General features: G+C 52.0%; 1 protein-coding gene across 1 annotated transcript in view; it reads left to right on the forward strand.

The window, feature by feature from the left end:
- Positions 1-13,688, forward strand: part of TG (thyroglobulin) — a gene marked incomplete at its 5' end in the record, with an annotated part of 211,984 nt that overhangs the window by 56,166 nt on the left and 142,130 nt on the right. The window contains 4 exons of the mRNA XM_081266640.1: positions 2,216-2,331; positions 4,703-4,814; positions 9,207-9,398; positions 11,037-11,204. Coding sequence (XP_081122766.1) covers positions 2,216-2,331; positions 4,703-4,814; positions 9,207-9,398; positions 11,037-11,204 — 588 coding nt within the window. The remainder of the gene's footprint in view (positions 1-2,215; positions 2,332-4,702; positions 4,815-9,206; positions 9,399-11,036; positions 11,205-13,688) is intronic.

Consider the following 13,688-nt stretch of genomic DNA (forward strand, 5'->3'; position numbering starts at 1 on the left):
TGGCAGTGCTCACACGCTGTGACATGGCTAGAATGAGCAGCAAAGCAGTGGCTGGGAGGAGAGAGGATGCAGAATCGTGTGCATCAAGGAAGGCAGAGGGGAAGGGTCCGCCTGTCAGTGCAGGAGATGGTGTATCCCGCCAGCCAGGCTCAGGTGCTGGAACGTGCCCACACAAGCAGGCCCCAATCTGAGCAGGAAGACCGTGTCAGGAAGGTCTAGAAGACAGTGTTCCACCAGATCAAGAGAGCAGGCAGCCCAAGATGGGTGGGGGTCCAGGTGCCCAGCCTGGCGTAGTCTTCCTGGCTGCCATAGTGAGGCACCACAGACTGGAGCCCTGAAATGACCAAACTGATTTTCTCACAGTCGTGGAGACTAGAACCGAGAGCAAGGATATGTCTTGCTCTCGGTTTCTCCTTGGCCCTTATCCTCCCGGTGTCTTTACATGGCTTTCCCTCTGCCTGTGTCTGGGTCCCAGTGTCCTTTCCTTGTAAGGACACTGGTCATATTGAATCAGGCCACCCTAACGATCTCATTTACACTTGATTACCTCTTGAGGAACTTATCCCTAAATATAGTCACATTCTAGGGTCGGAACATCAACATTTGAATGTGGGAGGGGAATGGGTGGATCCCATAACAAGCATGGAGAATATTCTATGGAAGGTCAAAGGGCCATCCAAGAGGAAGGAAGCAGGTATGGTGACAGTGCTGTGCTGCGTGGAGGCTAGTCTTGGTGCGAGAACCGGAGATGGGAAGAAGGCCAAGGACCCTGGAGAGCTGTAGCCTGATAGAGAGTAGGAGGGGTAGCCTGGCAAGACACCAGGTGACATCATGCTCAACTGCCACAGCAGAGTGCTGATGGTTCTAGTACCGACTAGACTCTTCCTGCTGTCTTGAGCCACCTTGTCCTGGGCCTGAGGCCAGAAACTGCATGCAGTGAGGATCAAGGTCATGCAGTTGAAAGAAGAGCTAGGCCAGGGGCAGGTGGGCCAGGGTGAGGTGCTGTCTTTGGGTTCTGAGTGGGCCAGGCGGCCTGTGGGTATAAAGACACCTTGTGCTTCTTAGAGCCTGGTTCATGAGGACAAGGTAGCTCTACCACCCTGGGCGGGACAGAAAGCCCAGGAAACCCACCTTCACACCTGAGGCTTGGCAGTGGGGCCAGAGCTTGTGAGCTGGCCTGCTGGTGAGTAGAATAGCACCCCAGCCTCCAGATAGTGCTGTGCCTTGCCTCGAGACAGCAGGAGGACAGCATGGCGGGGAGGAGCAGGGCATGGATGCAGGGTCCCTGGAATGCCGCCCACCACCGCCAGCCATGTGCCCTGCCGAGCATTGGCCTTCGTCCCGCATCTCCACAATTAGCTCTTACCAATGCTGGCACCCCTGTGGACAACACGCGGAAAGTGCCTGGTGATGACACACTCATATGTAAGTTGCTTTTTTGACAGTTAACTAATTTTTTCCCTAAAGCCTCTTATCCCTGATAATATAGTTAATTAGTGGCTATCATTATTCATGCATTTTACACAGTTGAATATGGCTCAAGTTTAAAGAACAATTTTAACTCCATTTATCCACTTACTTAACAAACTTCAGAGCCTTCTATGTGCTGGGCAGCATCCTTCATACCTGTGACACAAGGTGAACAAAAGCAGCCAGTTGTCCCTGTCCTCATCAGTCACAGGGCCTCCTGTGACAGGAAGGGCACTTGCTGAGAGCAGGTGGCCACACTGCACCATCAAATCCCCTGAGAGCCACCAGCCCTCAGAGCATAGCCCTGGACTTGGCTGTGACCTCAGTGGACACCTGGGCACAGGTCCTCAAGGGGGAATGGCAACTGGAGTGTCAGGAGCTTCCTGTAGACGTGTGCAGTCGAGTAACTGGGATATGAAGTCTGGCTCTACGCCTGGCAGCTTTGTGACCTGGGTTGAGGACCTGAACTGACCTGGTTATGGGCAGGGTTGGTGACTTGGTCTCCCAGGGAGCACCAGCAGGCACGTGAGTGCTGCGTCTGCAGCAAATGCCTCTTGCAGTGTGCATTTGGACATGAGGGTATGTGTGTTTGGGTGCGCACTGTGGTATGGTGTGCTGTCTGCGTACTTGGGAAGTGTGCTGGGGTGTGCTGTGTGTCTTTGGGCATGTGTGGCAGGGGGAGGGGATGTGTCTATCCGGCTTGACATCTCCTGAGAGCAGGCGGTGACTGGCTGTGTACTTGCAGATTGTGCGGAGGACCTGGCCTGCAGCTTCCTCGCAGTGCTTACGGTGGGGCCAGAGGTCTCCTGTGATTTCTATGGTTGGACAAGTGACAACTTTGCCTGCACAACTTCTGGTCAGGTGAGGAATGACAGTGCAGGGTGGTGACGCTCCTTGTCTGTCCTGGGTCACACGTGCTCTGATGTCAGTCTGAGGGCCCTCAGGTGAGGGGAAGGGAGTGTCGGCAGCTGCTCCCATGTTGCTTCTGTTCCTAAAGCCCTGACTGTGACAAGTTGAAGCGCAGGCCTAAGGCTGACTTAGGGTGAAGAGGTATAAGGAGCAATGTCATTTCCTGAAGGGTCAGAAGATGCCCCCGCCAGGGGCATATACTCCCTGCTGCCCACCAGGTGGATGCCCTGGGTCATCGTGCAAAGCCCCAAGTCCCTGGATGCCAGCAGTCCTTCCTATTGCAGAAGTAAACATGATTATAGTTTGAAAGTTTAAGAAGCTAAATATTCATTAGAACCACATGAAATTGCTATTTCTTTAAATCAAAGCTGGTAGAAAGTTAGAAATGTTACATGGTACCCTCAAATTAGGATAGAAAGGTATCCAGTAAAAAGCAATAGACTCCTGCCCTAATTTCCTCTCTTGTAAGCCCATGTGAATCTATTTTGCTTTCCAGTTTCTTACAAATTCTTCCAGAAAATGTCTACATATTTTAAAGAATGTTTTTATTCATTTATATGCTCATATTTTGTAATTTTTTTACTTTGATTTTCTCACTAGATTTATCTTTCTGCATTTAAAAAATTAATCTTCCTCTTTTGAGGGGCAGCATACCAACCCACCCTGGATGTACATTCTCGATTTCACATGCCCCTAGTTCAGGACATGTAGATTAGGGGCAGTTTTGCAACATCACCAACACTGATGTGCCTGCCCTGTGCCCCTGTGTTAGAATGTGAGAATATGTGTATAGGTTTCATCCTGGAAGGAGCATGGAGCTGGCCCCTGGGTTTTAGGGCCTTGAGCAGGGGTCTTCAAGTATGAGACAAAGAGAGGAGACAGGGAGAGACTTAGGTTTAAATCCCAGTTCCCTTTATTGCTTGCTGCTACTTAGTCCCTTGGTACCTCAGGTTCCTCATAGAATCTTGGATGGTGGTGTCCCCGTGACAGGACCGTTGTGAGGACTGAACTAGGTCTCACGTGGAAGGTTTCTGCTGCAGAGGAAGCACTTGGGGACCATTATTGTGATTGTCACCATTGCTGTTAATGTTATTGCCCCTATCAGGTCAGCAGGAAGTTCATGCTGACCTTAATGAGGCTCCTCTGCAGGGCCCTGTGTTCCTAGTGTGCTCCTAAGGCATGTGGGGGCTTGGATGTTGGCCATGGATGATTGGTCCACCCTGAATGTGGAAACCCACAATCCTGGGAGCTGCCTTAAATCTCAGGCTCTGCCGCTTCTGATTCAGGCTTGGGGTGTGGAGGGACCTCTGCCAAGGCAGGAGCCCCAGCATATGGGGTTTGTTCTCCCTGGAGCATCTTGCTGTCCCCTGCCCCACTAAGGCATGGCCTCTGCTACTACCAGGGAAGGACTCCTACTCCTCTGGGTTCCTCCATTCAAGTGCCTCTCAGGCCTGTGGCCATCCTTCCCTCTGTGTTCTCCAAGGCCCCTCCTGTCCGCCCTGGCTATTATCCCCTAGGTGACATGAGGCTTACTGAAGAGCAAGGAGAGCTGTTCCCAATGGGTCCCTGCACCTTAGCCCAGGACCAACAGTTCCCACAGGGAACTCAGAGCCTGGCAGCAGGGAGGGGGAGGGGAAACACTGATAATAAAGCACAAATGGATGTAGTCAAATTTATCCCACTGCACCCACAGCCCCACACCACCCACATGGCAGAACTGCTCAGAACAGGCCAGGAGAGAGATCGGAGACAACCAAGAATGGCCAGACCTCTGAAACCCGACCTTAGCATCAACAAGCTTTCAAAACTTTCCCAGGATACTGCCACACCTCCCCCCCCCGCCCCCCCCCCCCCCCCCCCCCGTTAGAAGTCGTGTGCCTGAACTGGCTCCTGCCTCTGTAACCCTCTCATCACTACCCTTCACTGGACTAGTTCTCAAAACACCTGTGGAATTCCAGGTCTCCATGTCTGCCATTTATTCTGCTTCAAATTCCCCTCGTTTCCCTCGGCCAGCTCCTACTCAGACACCAGAACCTCACCCAGATCACTTCTGGGAAACTTTCGTTGTCCTGCTTCTAATACAATGTATCATTCTCTCCTTTGTTATTATGTCTTCTCTAGTTACCTGTCTCTTTGTGGCTACATTCTGAGCTGGAATTTCCTGATTACCTGTCTGTCTGCTCTAATAGACCAAGAAAACTAAGGGCCAGGTGTATGTATCTCTGAGGCCCTGGTGCTTGGCCACAGTTAGGGTGTGATAAATGAGTTTTGAATTGGATGGGTAAGTACCACGGGATGACACTCGGCCTCTCTCCATCTCTAGCAGCAGGATGCTTTGGGGAACTCAAAGGAAGCCAGCATTGGAAGCCTCAGGTGCCAAGTGAAAGTAAGGAGCAGCGGCAATCAAGATTCTCTGGCTGTGTATTTGAAAAAAGGTAGGTTGATGAAGCCGATGGCCGGGGCCCTCAGTCTCCTTGGTCAGGTTTGGAGCTCAGGGCGGGTGTCCCAGGGCTCCCAGCAGCTGCAGACTTGTTCAGGCTTGCCAGCTTGGGTACAGCTGGCTGCAGGTAAAGACCATGTTGGGTCAGGCGCTGAGCCTCCACTGACCCACAGAGCAGCCTTCAGCCATGGCAGAGACCACCATTGCCATTCCCCCTCTCTGGCCAGAGTCCCAGCAGGGTGCATTTAGCAGGGAGCAGATGATCTCCTCCCTGACTCCAGGCACTGAGCCCCGCTTCTCTCCCTTCCGTCCAGCTGCCTGCTGTGAACAGGCAGTTCTCCCTCCAGCGGCCACCAGGGTTGTGCACTTCATGTTAATTTGTGTCATTAGATTCAATCAATCTTTGTCCCAATCCGCAGGGGTTGCAAGTCTGATTCTCTAGGTAGGAACTAAACTGCAGCAGAGACATGGGGGGTCCTGGCTGAACCCAGCGATTCCAGCCTGTGTGCCTTGATGCCAGCCCTGGTGCCAGCCCTGGACGCTGCCCGTGCTGTGAGCAGCCCTGGCAGGGTGGGCTCAGCTCCCTGAGCGGCTGCTCCTGGGCCTTCTGGCTCCCACAGCTGCTCCTGTCCACCCTCCCTGGACACTGCCCCACCTTTTCCTCCCAGCCAGGCCAGACCTGAACGGGCTTCCTCTCTGTGCCCTGGACCAGGGCCCATCTGCATTTGCAGAATGCATGAGTATTGCCTGGGTACAGGCTCTGAGCCAGTAAACGAAGCACACTCCCATCATGTGGGCTTCTCCAGCAGGCCAGCCTGGGTACCTAGGGAGGCCCTGTCTCAAAATAAAAAGGGCTGGGGTATAGCTCAATTCTTGCTTGGTATGTGGGAGGCCCACTACCAGAAATAAATTAATTAATTACATTAAATAAAAAGAGCAGTGCTTGGCACATGGCAAATATTTTAAAAGTGTGACCCATTTTTGTTCTTGCTGAGAAGTTTCCTGATGTCCCAAGGCTGGCTGTGGACCAGAAGGCAGCCAACACTGGCTGGTACTGGGAGTTGGGCTGGAAATGGATGGCTGTCCTTCTCTGGGGTCTGCAGCTCAGGGCAAGTGTCCCAGGGCTCCCAGCAGCTGCAGGCTTGTTCAGGCTTGCCAGCTTGGGTATAGCTGGCAGCAGGTGAAGACCATGCGGGGTCAGGCCCTGAGCCTCCACTGACCCACAGAGCAGCCTTCAGCCACGGCAGAGATGACCATTGCCATTCCCCCTCTCTGGTCTTCCTTTCTCTCAGTGCCTCTGTTCTGACTTAGCAGACAGTTTCCCTGGGGGACCAGAATCTGACAGAGTCTGGTTTTTCTGATCCATGGCCAGAGTCACTAGGATTTCTGCCTCAGTGTTGATTCTAATTATTCTTACCATCCATTTTTTTCTTTTAAAATAACAAGGCATAGAATTATTTTCTAAAAATAAACACCAAAGTAAACAGGTAACCACTACTAAAAATGTTCTTTAAAACCATAATTAACCTTTTATCACATTTTTAAAAAATGCAACTGTATTTCTCAAGTGTTTGTTATTTTGTTCTTTCTGCCCTCATCTCCTGAAAGTCTACACTTTGGAGGCAGATTACAAAGGAACACTGGGAGGCCCTCCTTGTTGCCAAACTAAATCAAGGGCAGAATTTAGTTGGCTTTTTTTGTTTTGCTTTGCTTTTTTGTTTAAAGCAGCAGTTGTGCAGAAGGAGAAGGGCGTCTGCACCTAGTCCGTTTGGCCATGGCTCCCTCCACCTTCCATCTCTGCCTCTCATCAGGAGAAACTCCTTAACATCACTTGAAGCTCAATCTGTTTTCTGTAGAATGGGAACAATAAGTCACCACTGAGCAGGAAAAAGGGCAATTTCTGAACAGTCCTTTGTACCTGCAGGCAGTTAATCATGTCCAGTCACATCTTCACCCTATGTGACCTGGAAGATGGGACCAAAGAAAGGAACACAGACCCATAGCCTGACCTGCCCTCCAGTGCCCTCCGCTGTGTACACCTCCTTGATGTCTGTGTGCCTGGAGGCTGGAGGAGGAGCCAGGTGACCTTTCAGAACCATAGGAGTGTCCTCAGAGGTTGTCTAGACCTGCCTGGTCTCAGAGGGGAGGTCCAGGAGGAGGAAGTACCTTGCTGTCCACTGCACCAGGCAGAACCTCTGTGAAATCTGCAAGACCTCTGTCCCTGGTGCTGTGGTCACACCTGTAATCCAGCGACTCAGGAGGTGGGAGCAGGAAAATTCCAAGTTCAAAACCAGCCTCAGCAATTTAGCAAGGCCCTAAGCAATTTAGAGAGACCTCATCTCTAAATAAAAAATAAAAAGGGCTAGAAATTCGGCTCAGTGTTTAAGCACCCCTGGGTTCAATCCTCAATACCAAAAAACAAAACAAACTCTTAAACAAAAGACCTCCCTGACATGCTCCATCATCTAGGACTTGACACGGTGTGGGGCATCTCAGCACTGACCCATCCTTACCTCACTACTGGGTGTCTACTGTATGCTAAGTACCATGGAGGCACCATGGATAAAACAGAATCGCTGATTGACCAAGGAGTGAATTCAGCAACAAGACCATTTCAAAGGACACTGCTTAGAGAAAAATGGGATGGTAGGGTAAAGATGGGCATGAGCTGCTCGAGGGTGGTCATGGAAGGGACCTCAGAAGAGGCGGTGTTGGAACGGAGACCTGCAGCCTGGAAAGGAGCTCACCACACAAGGATCTTAGGGTAGGAGGTCCTCTGTGCCACCTGCCCTGTGTGGAGGATGCCAAAGTCAGCTGAGACATGGACTTCGACCCCAGGCCAACCGCACTCTCTGAATGGTAGTCAGTGGTTACACGTGACCACTGAGCACTTGGAATGCGGCTATTACAAAAACTTCGATTAGGTGAAATAGACATTTGAGTTGTCACTTCTGACTGGTGACTCAGGATTTCTCCAGGACCTGCAGGCTGGCAGACACTACCCCATGTAGCTTAAATGATGGAGCCTTTCACAGAGCAGCCAATGGAATGTGAGGAAGGTGGAGGGAGAGTGAATTCTAGCAGTGACAGCCCAGTGTAGACCCTAGGTAAGCCGGGCCTCAGGGAGTGGCTTTGCCTGGCACAGTTGGAAGGCCTCCGATGGAGGGGTTGAGCGCGCCTACACTTGGAAGGAGGCAACTCTGGAGTGGGCAGCTCAGAAAGACCTGCCGGGCAGGAGCCAGGTGGGGCTCATTGCTCAGGGATTTTCTCTGGGCTTTATCTTTGTATCCACTCAACATCCACAAGGGTTAACATGATCATTCCCCTTGCTCAGGCAGGGAAGCTGAGTCTCCAAGGAATTAGGAGCTTGCTTGGCTGGGTGCTGCTGGCGTCTGCCCTCAGGGCAGTGGGATTACACCGGGAGCTCCCAGCTGCCTCCAGGCTCCAGCAACATGAGCCTGTGCCCCTGGGCTGACTGACAGGAGGTGGGGGGGGGGTCCTTCGTTCTGGTGTCCCTTTTGCCACACACCAGCTGAAGGCCCTGGCAAAACAGCTCACATGTAAAGGCTGTCTTACATGTAAATGTAAAATGGGATAAGAACAGGACAGGCATTTTGACTGCTATATGTAGAAGCCCCTGAAAAACTTCACATTGGCAAAATGGTGCTCTAAACCCTAAAATTGACAGGGTTCATGGGAGAGCTGGTTAGCAGCAGGCAAAACCCAAACCATGCCACTCTTCACCAGTGGACGGGTTTAAAAACATAATTGACATTTTACTTGAAATGCCAGCATAGTTTTAACAAAGATGTGTTGAATTCCTAAGATGCTGCAGACAATATGAGAAGGTGAAGCAGCTGAAGGGCAGGGGTCAGGAAGGGGCAAGGATGCTGAGTTGGGGAGGCAAGGGCTGGTCACAGAGCAAAGGGAAGAGGTTGGATTTGTTTCTTGAAGGCAGAGTCCTGGGGCCACTATGAGGCAAGGCGATGGCACTGTGCCCCATCCTGTGTGTGTGCGGCTGCGTGTGGGCCACGCTCCTCTGCTGATGCTTGACGACACCAGGCAGTGGCATGGGGGAGCAGCAGACAGAGCCGCAGTGCCTGTTCACAGATATTCCTGGGAATAATAAAAGCAATGTTCCCTTCAGATCCTCCCAGGCTGCAGCGCGTTCACCAGGTCTGCTGGCTGTGGGCCGCAGCCTCACCTGGCTCTACCCTCTTCATTCACAGTCAACTCCAGCAGTTTCATGGCACAGACAGCGTCTCGCCTGGCCCACACGCTGTCCCCTGCATGCCCAGAGCCGGCTCACAAGCTGGCATCTGAGATCAGTGCTCTGCTCCACTCTGCAGGTTCTGAGGTCTTTTATCTCTGTTCTGCCCTTGCCCAGGCCAAGAGTCCTCCACAGTGGGCCAGAAAAGGTTCGAACCCACTGGCTTCCAGAACACGCTCTCTGGATTGTACAGCCCTGTGGTGTTCTCGGCCTCGGGAGCCAACCTCACGGACGTGCACCTCTTCTGTCTCCTTGCCTGTGACCAAGATTCCTGCTGCGATGGCTTTGTCCTTTCACAGGTCAAAGGAGGTGAGGCTTCTGGGAGTGCTGGGGCCTAGCCAGGGACAGAAAACTTGGAGGGACGCACAAGCCAGGACATGAAAGTTGGAGCCTGGCTTGGGGAGGTGCAAACATCAGGCCACCACACCCGAATAGTGACAGCCACATGGTGTCATGGTCAGGCACTGACCCCTTCCTCGTGGGGTATACTGTGCCAGCCTGTTCACACTGAGACTGTTTATTCTCTTCTGCAGCCTTCAGCGTTACAAACCAAGATGTGAGCTCTGAGGGGTTCGGGGAACACCTCACATCCAGGAAGGCAGTGCTTGGGCTAGGGCAGTGGGGTGGAGGTGGGGAAAGGAGGCAGGTGCACGGCCGCCTGAGGAAGCCAGTCCAACAGGATGACAGACACGGGGATTGGGGAAAAGGTGTGTGAAGACCACTCTCGAGGATCTTGCTTATTCCCTGCCTCCAGAGTCTGCTCATGGGGCAAATCGTGGACATCAGGTGCTGTGTTTAATGATGGAAGAGGGAGATTCAGGGTGGTCATAAGTTCCTTTGGGGTACACTAAATTTGAAACACCTTTGAGACACCCACAAAACATGACCTAAGCTTTTGGGTACAAAGCTCCAGAGCTCTGAAGGAAGTCTGGGTGGGAGGTGTTAACGGGTGGGTTGGCAGCACTGGAGTGGTATAAGAAGGTGTGGGTGTGGATGGGTTTTCCTAGGAAGAGAGAAGTTGAAGGGGAAATGAAGCTGATCCCAATAAACACCCACAAAAAGGGTAGAGAATCTGCATAGAGAAAAAAGGAGCATCCAGACAGGGGAGAAGCCCCAGGAGCTCCATGATGGAGAACCTGGTGGGAGAGGGCGGGCCCAGAAGGGGCTGACAGCCTCAAATCAGCTGAGAGCTCAGGAGGGGGTTATTGGAAAATGTTGGAGTCAGGTGGGGGGAACAGGCACCAGGGTTAGAGTAAAGGGATCCCTAAATCCCTTCTAGGTTTAGTACTCCATGATTATGTGATGTGGATTCCTGTTAGTGTTTACCTAGGGAAAACACACACACACACACACACACACACACACACACACACACACTCCCCTCTCCTGTGCATGGCCTCATGTGTTCCCATATTTAGCAACCCTGTAATTCCAGCCCAGGCTGCCTCCTTGAACTAAACCTGTCTTTGGTGAACACTGCAATTTCCTCAGATGCTCAATTGCTTTCTGGACCATATGATCCTTCAAGTTGGAAAGGCTGATTTGATTTTCCTTAGGATCATATATGGAAAAATTATTTTGTTCCACAGAGCAGCAACTCCTTTTTCCACCACACTTCTGGCTGGCAACTTGCTTGTTGCTCTCTGTAGCTGCCCTGTAGCTATGCTAAGCTGAACAACCACCAGCCATGGTACGTCCAGCCCTCTCCGAGGGCCGTATAAAGTGTCAAGCAGATGTCCTCCTCCACCTCGTCCAGTGGGCAGATTTGGAGTTTTAACTACAAAGCTTTGGCTGGGTCTGCTGATGACCAGGAACAAACTCCCATTGCATCCTCTGCCACAGCCTGAATAGTCATTTAACTTTCTGGCGGCTTCGCTCATGACCTTCTGAAGGGCCTGCTGGCTCTCCCCCCCATCCCCTGTCTCTTCTCCCTCTCTGCCTCTGCAGGGCCCATCTTCTGTGGATTGCTGAGCTCCCCAGATGTCCTGCTTTGCAATGTCGATGACTGGACGGCCTCGTCTGAAGTTCAGGCCAATGCTACGTGTCCTGGTGTAACATATGACCCAGAGAGCCACCAGGTGACATTTCATCTTGGAGGCCAGGAGTTCATGAAGAGTAAGTCCCTGCCTTTTGTCCATATTCCTTCAAAATGCCTCTTGCACCCTGAAAGAGCTCTGCAGATTTCTTCTGCATTCTTTCGTGCTCTGGAAGAATTGCCCCTTCTGAAAGGAGAATGGTACCGATAATGCTGCTAGGAAATGCCCACATCAGCTCAGCACATTCCAGCCAGGCAGCAGCTGAGCTGCTAGAGGCTGGGCAGCCGGATGGGCAGCTCTGCTGGTCTCTGCAGAATCCCTCAGAGTCCAGGTTGGGTGGCATTGCTGAGCTCGTCTGGGCCCAGCTAGGAGGCCTGGGCCTGCGGCAGGTAGGTCTCATCCTCACTGGGATGAGCTTCTTCTTTTCCTGTAGGTGGCAGAAGCAGAAGAGAACAAGGAAGCAGAGCCTCTTAAACTCATGGCTTCCTACTCTTTTCTACTGTGTCCTAGTCAGCCTGTCTTTTCTGCCTCATCTCCCTGCATAAACCAAGTCATGTGGCCAAACCAGAAGCCAGGAGGCAGGACACGTGCTCTGTGCCTTTTAGTAGGAACAATTGCAAAGTCACATGCAAAGTGTGTGGACATGATTGAGGTGAATTTGCAGAACATTGTAACTCACCCCAGACTCCCTGCTGTGGGTGAAGAGACTCCAGGTGGCACCAGTGACCATTCTGCCAAAACAAGGGCTCAGGGTGCAGGAGTTGCCATCCAGGTTCTCCTTCCCTATCTCTCCTTCGGAAGCTCTTGGGAACTTTCTTTCTTCCAGGCTTTTGAGTGTAGAGCTAGGAGGCACCCTGCAATGACCAGTCTGACCCCTCGATTCACAGATCCTTGTGGTGAGCACCTGGGGCCCTTGGCCTGTCAGGTCTCCTGCCTCTCTCAACCCTGAGCCGCATCTCCCCGTAGACCCCCATCTGGACAAAGGGGCTTCCTACTCTGTCCTCAGACTGGGGCTACTCATGGGGCCAGGAATGGCAGGGTCAGCAACCTGGTTTGTCATACAGATTCTCAGCCCTCCAGGGGACCTAGGAATCTGTGTTCCAATAAGCAGTCCAGATAATGCCTCTGCGTGCAATGTCTGGGCCACACCAATACCCAGAACTTTGCTTCCAACCCCAAGAGTCTGAGTGGTGAGCAGAGCAGGGGCCTGGCTGCTGGCTCCCCTCCTCCAGCTCCCGGGGAACCCCATCCTGCTCCTTCTCTCTTCCTCCCTGCTCTGTCTACCCACCAGCACCGAACCCAGAGGCAACGCGTGCTCCCTCCCCAGCCCTGTGCTGTGAGATGGGTGCCCTGGGGCTAGAGGGCCAAAGGAGGCATCCCACAGGTGCTCCTGGGGCTCTTGTCACTGCAGGATGTGGTCCCCAGGTTCTCCGTATTCTAGTGGTGGAGGGCTCCTGTCACCTCCTCCAAGTGCCCTCTTGATTACTGAAGAACACACTGCTTCCTCTGCTCCTGCACTCCTGTGACCCCTCCCTCCTGTCGGGCCACACCCTCTGCTGTGCCTCTGTCTGTCTGTCAGCCCTTTCCTGCAGTCGGGAGTCCTAACTTTGAAGTCCACTGTGTGATCTGGGGAAATAGGTGCATCTCCTCTGGCCCAATTTCTTGTCCTTGGAATGGAGTGCTGGCCACAGCTGTGTCAGTGTTGTAGCGAGATGGAGGTGGAGGCGGAGAGGGAGGAGGACAGCGGCTCTTCCTAGCAGCGCCTGGCCTGGTGCTTACTGTGGCCCCGCTCCCACCAAGGCCATGTGTGTGCTCACATGATGCTCTGAGGGAGCTTCCTTCCTACCTCTGTCCCCATCTCACAGTGTGAGACCCTGCAGTTCACAGGAGGGAGGCAACTTCTGAGAGCTTCAGAGCTGGGAAGTGGAGGAATGGGAACCAGGCCTCCTGGCTCAGAGCTGAGGGGCAGAGCCACCCTCCAGTGGCACCCACGGGCAGCACAGGCAGAGCACTGTGTGCTGCCTGCTATACAGTCTCAGCACAGGTGACACTGTTGCTATTAAAAAAAATTCTCATTTGCTCTTCGTAATATTTTAAGATCTGGACTGTGTGAGATTAATTTCTGGAATCACACCACAGAGCATAAAACCCAGCATGGAAGATGTACATAGTATCTTCTGGGTGCACAGTGATCAAAGCCTGGAAAAAATATTGCAGAATTTGTTGAAATTCCATGAGATTTGAATAGTTTCTTTTGGGGTAAATAAAATCAAAAAGCTTATTTATATGATGGTCACTAAACATGTGGTATTCATTACTTTAAGAGGTAGCCCAGGGTGAAAACAGACATTTCAAGAAAAACATATGATATATTCATGGCAATAAATTCATAGCAAATTGCTTGTCCCAGAGCATGTGCTTGGTATGTGCCCAAGAATGAAGAATTTGCCCTTGCCTGGCCTCTCTGCAAAACACCAATTACTAAATGACTTTTCTTGAAGACTTTGGATTTTTTTAGTGACCTTTATGTGTGTGTGTGTGTTTTCTGGGATGACAGCAAGGC

The sequence above is a fragment of the Spermophilus citellus genome (assembly GCF_964194105.1).
Source record: "Spermophilus citellus genome assembly, chromosome: 14".
NCBI lineage: Eukaryota > Metazoa > Chordata > Mammalia > Rodentia > Sciuridae > Spermophilus > Spermophilus citellus.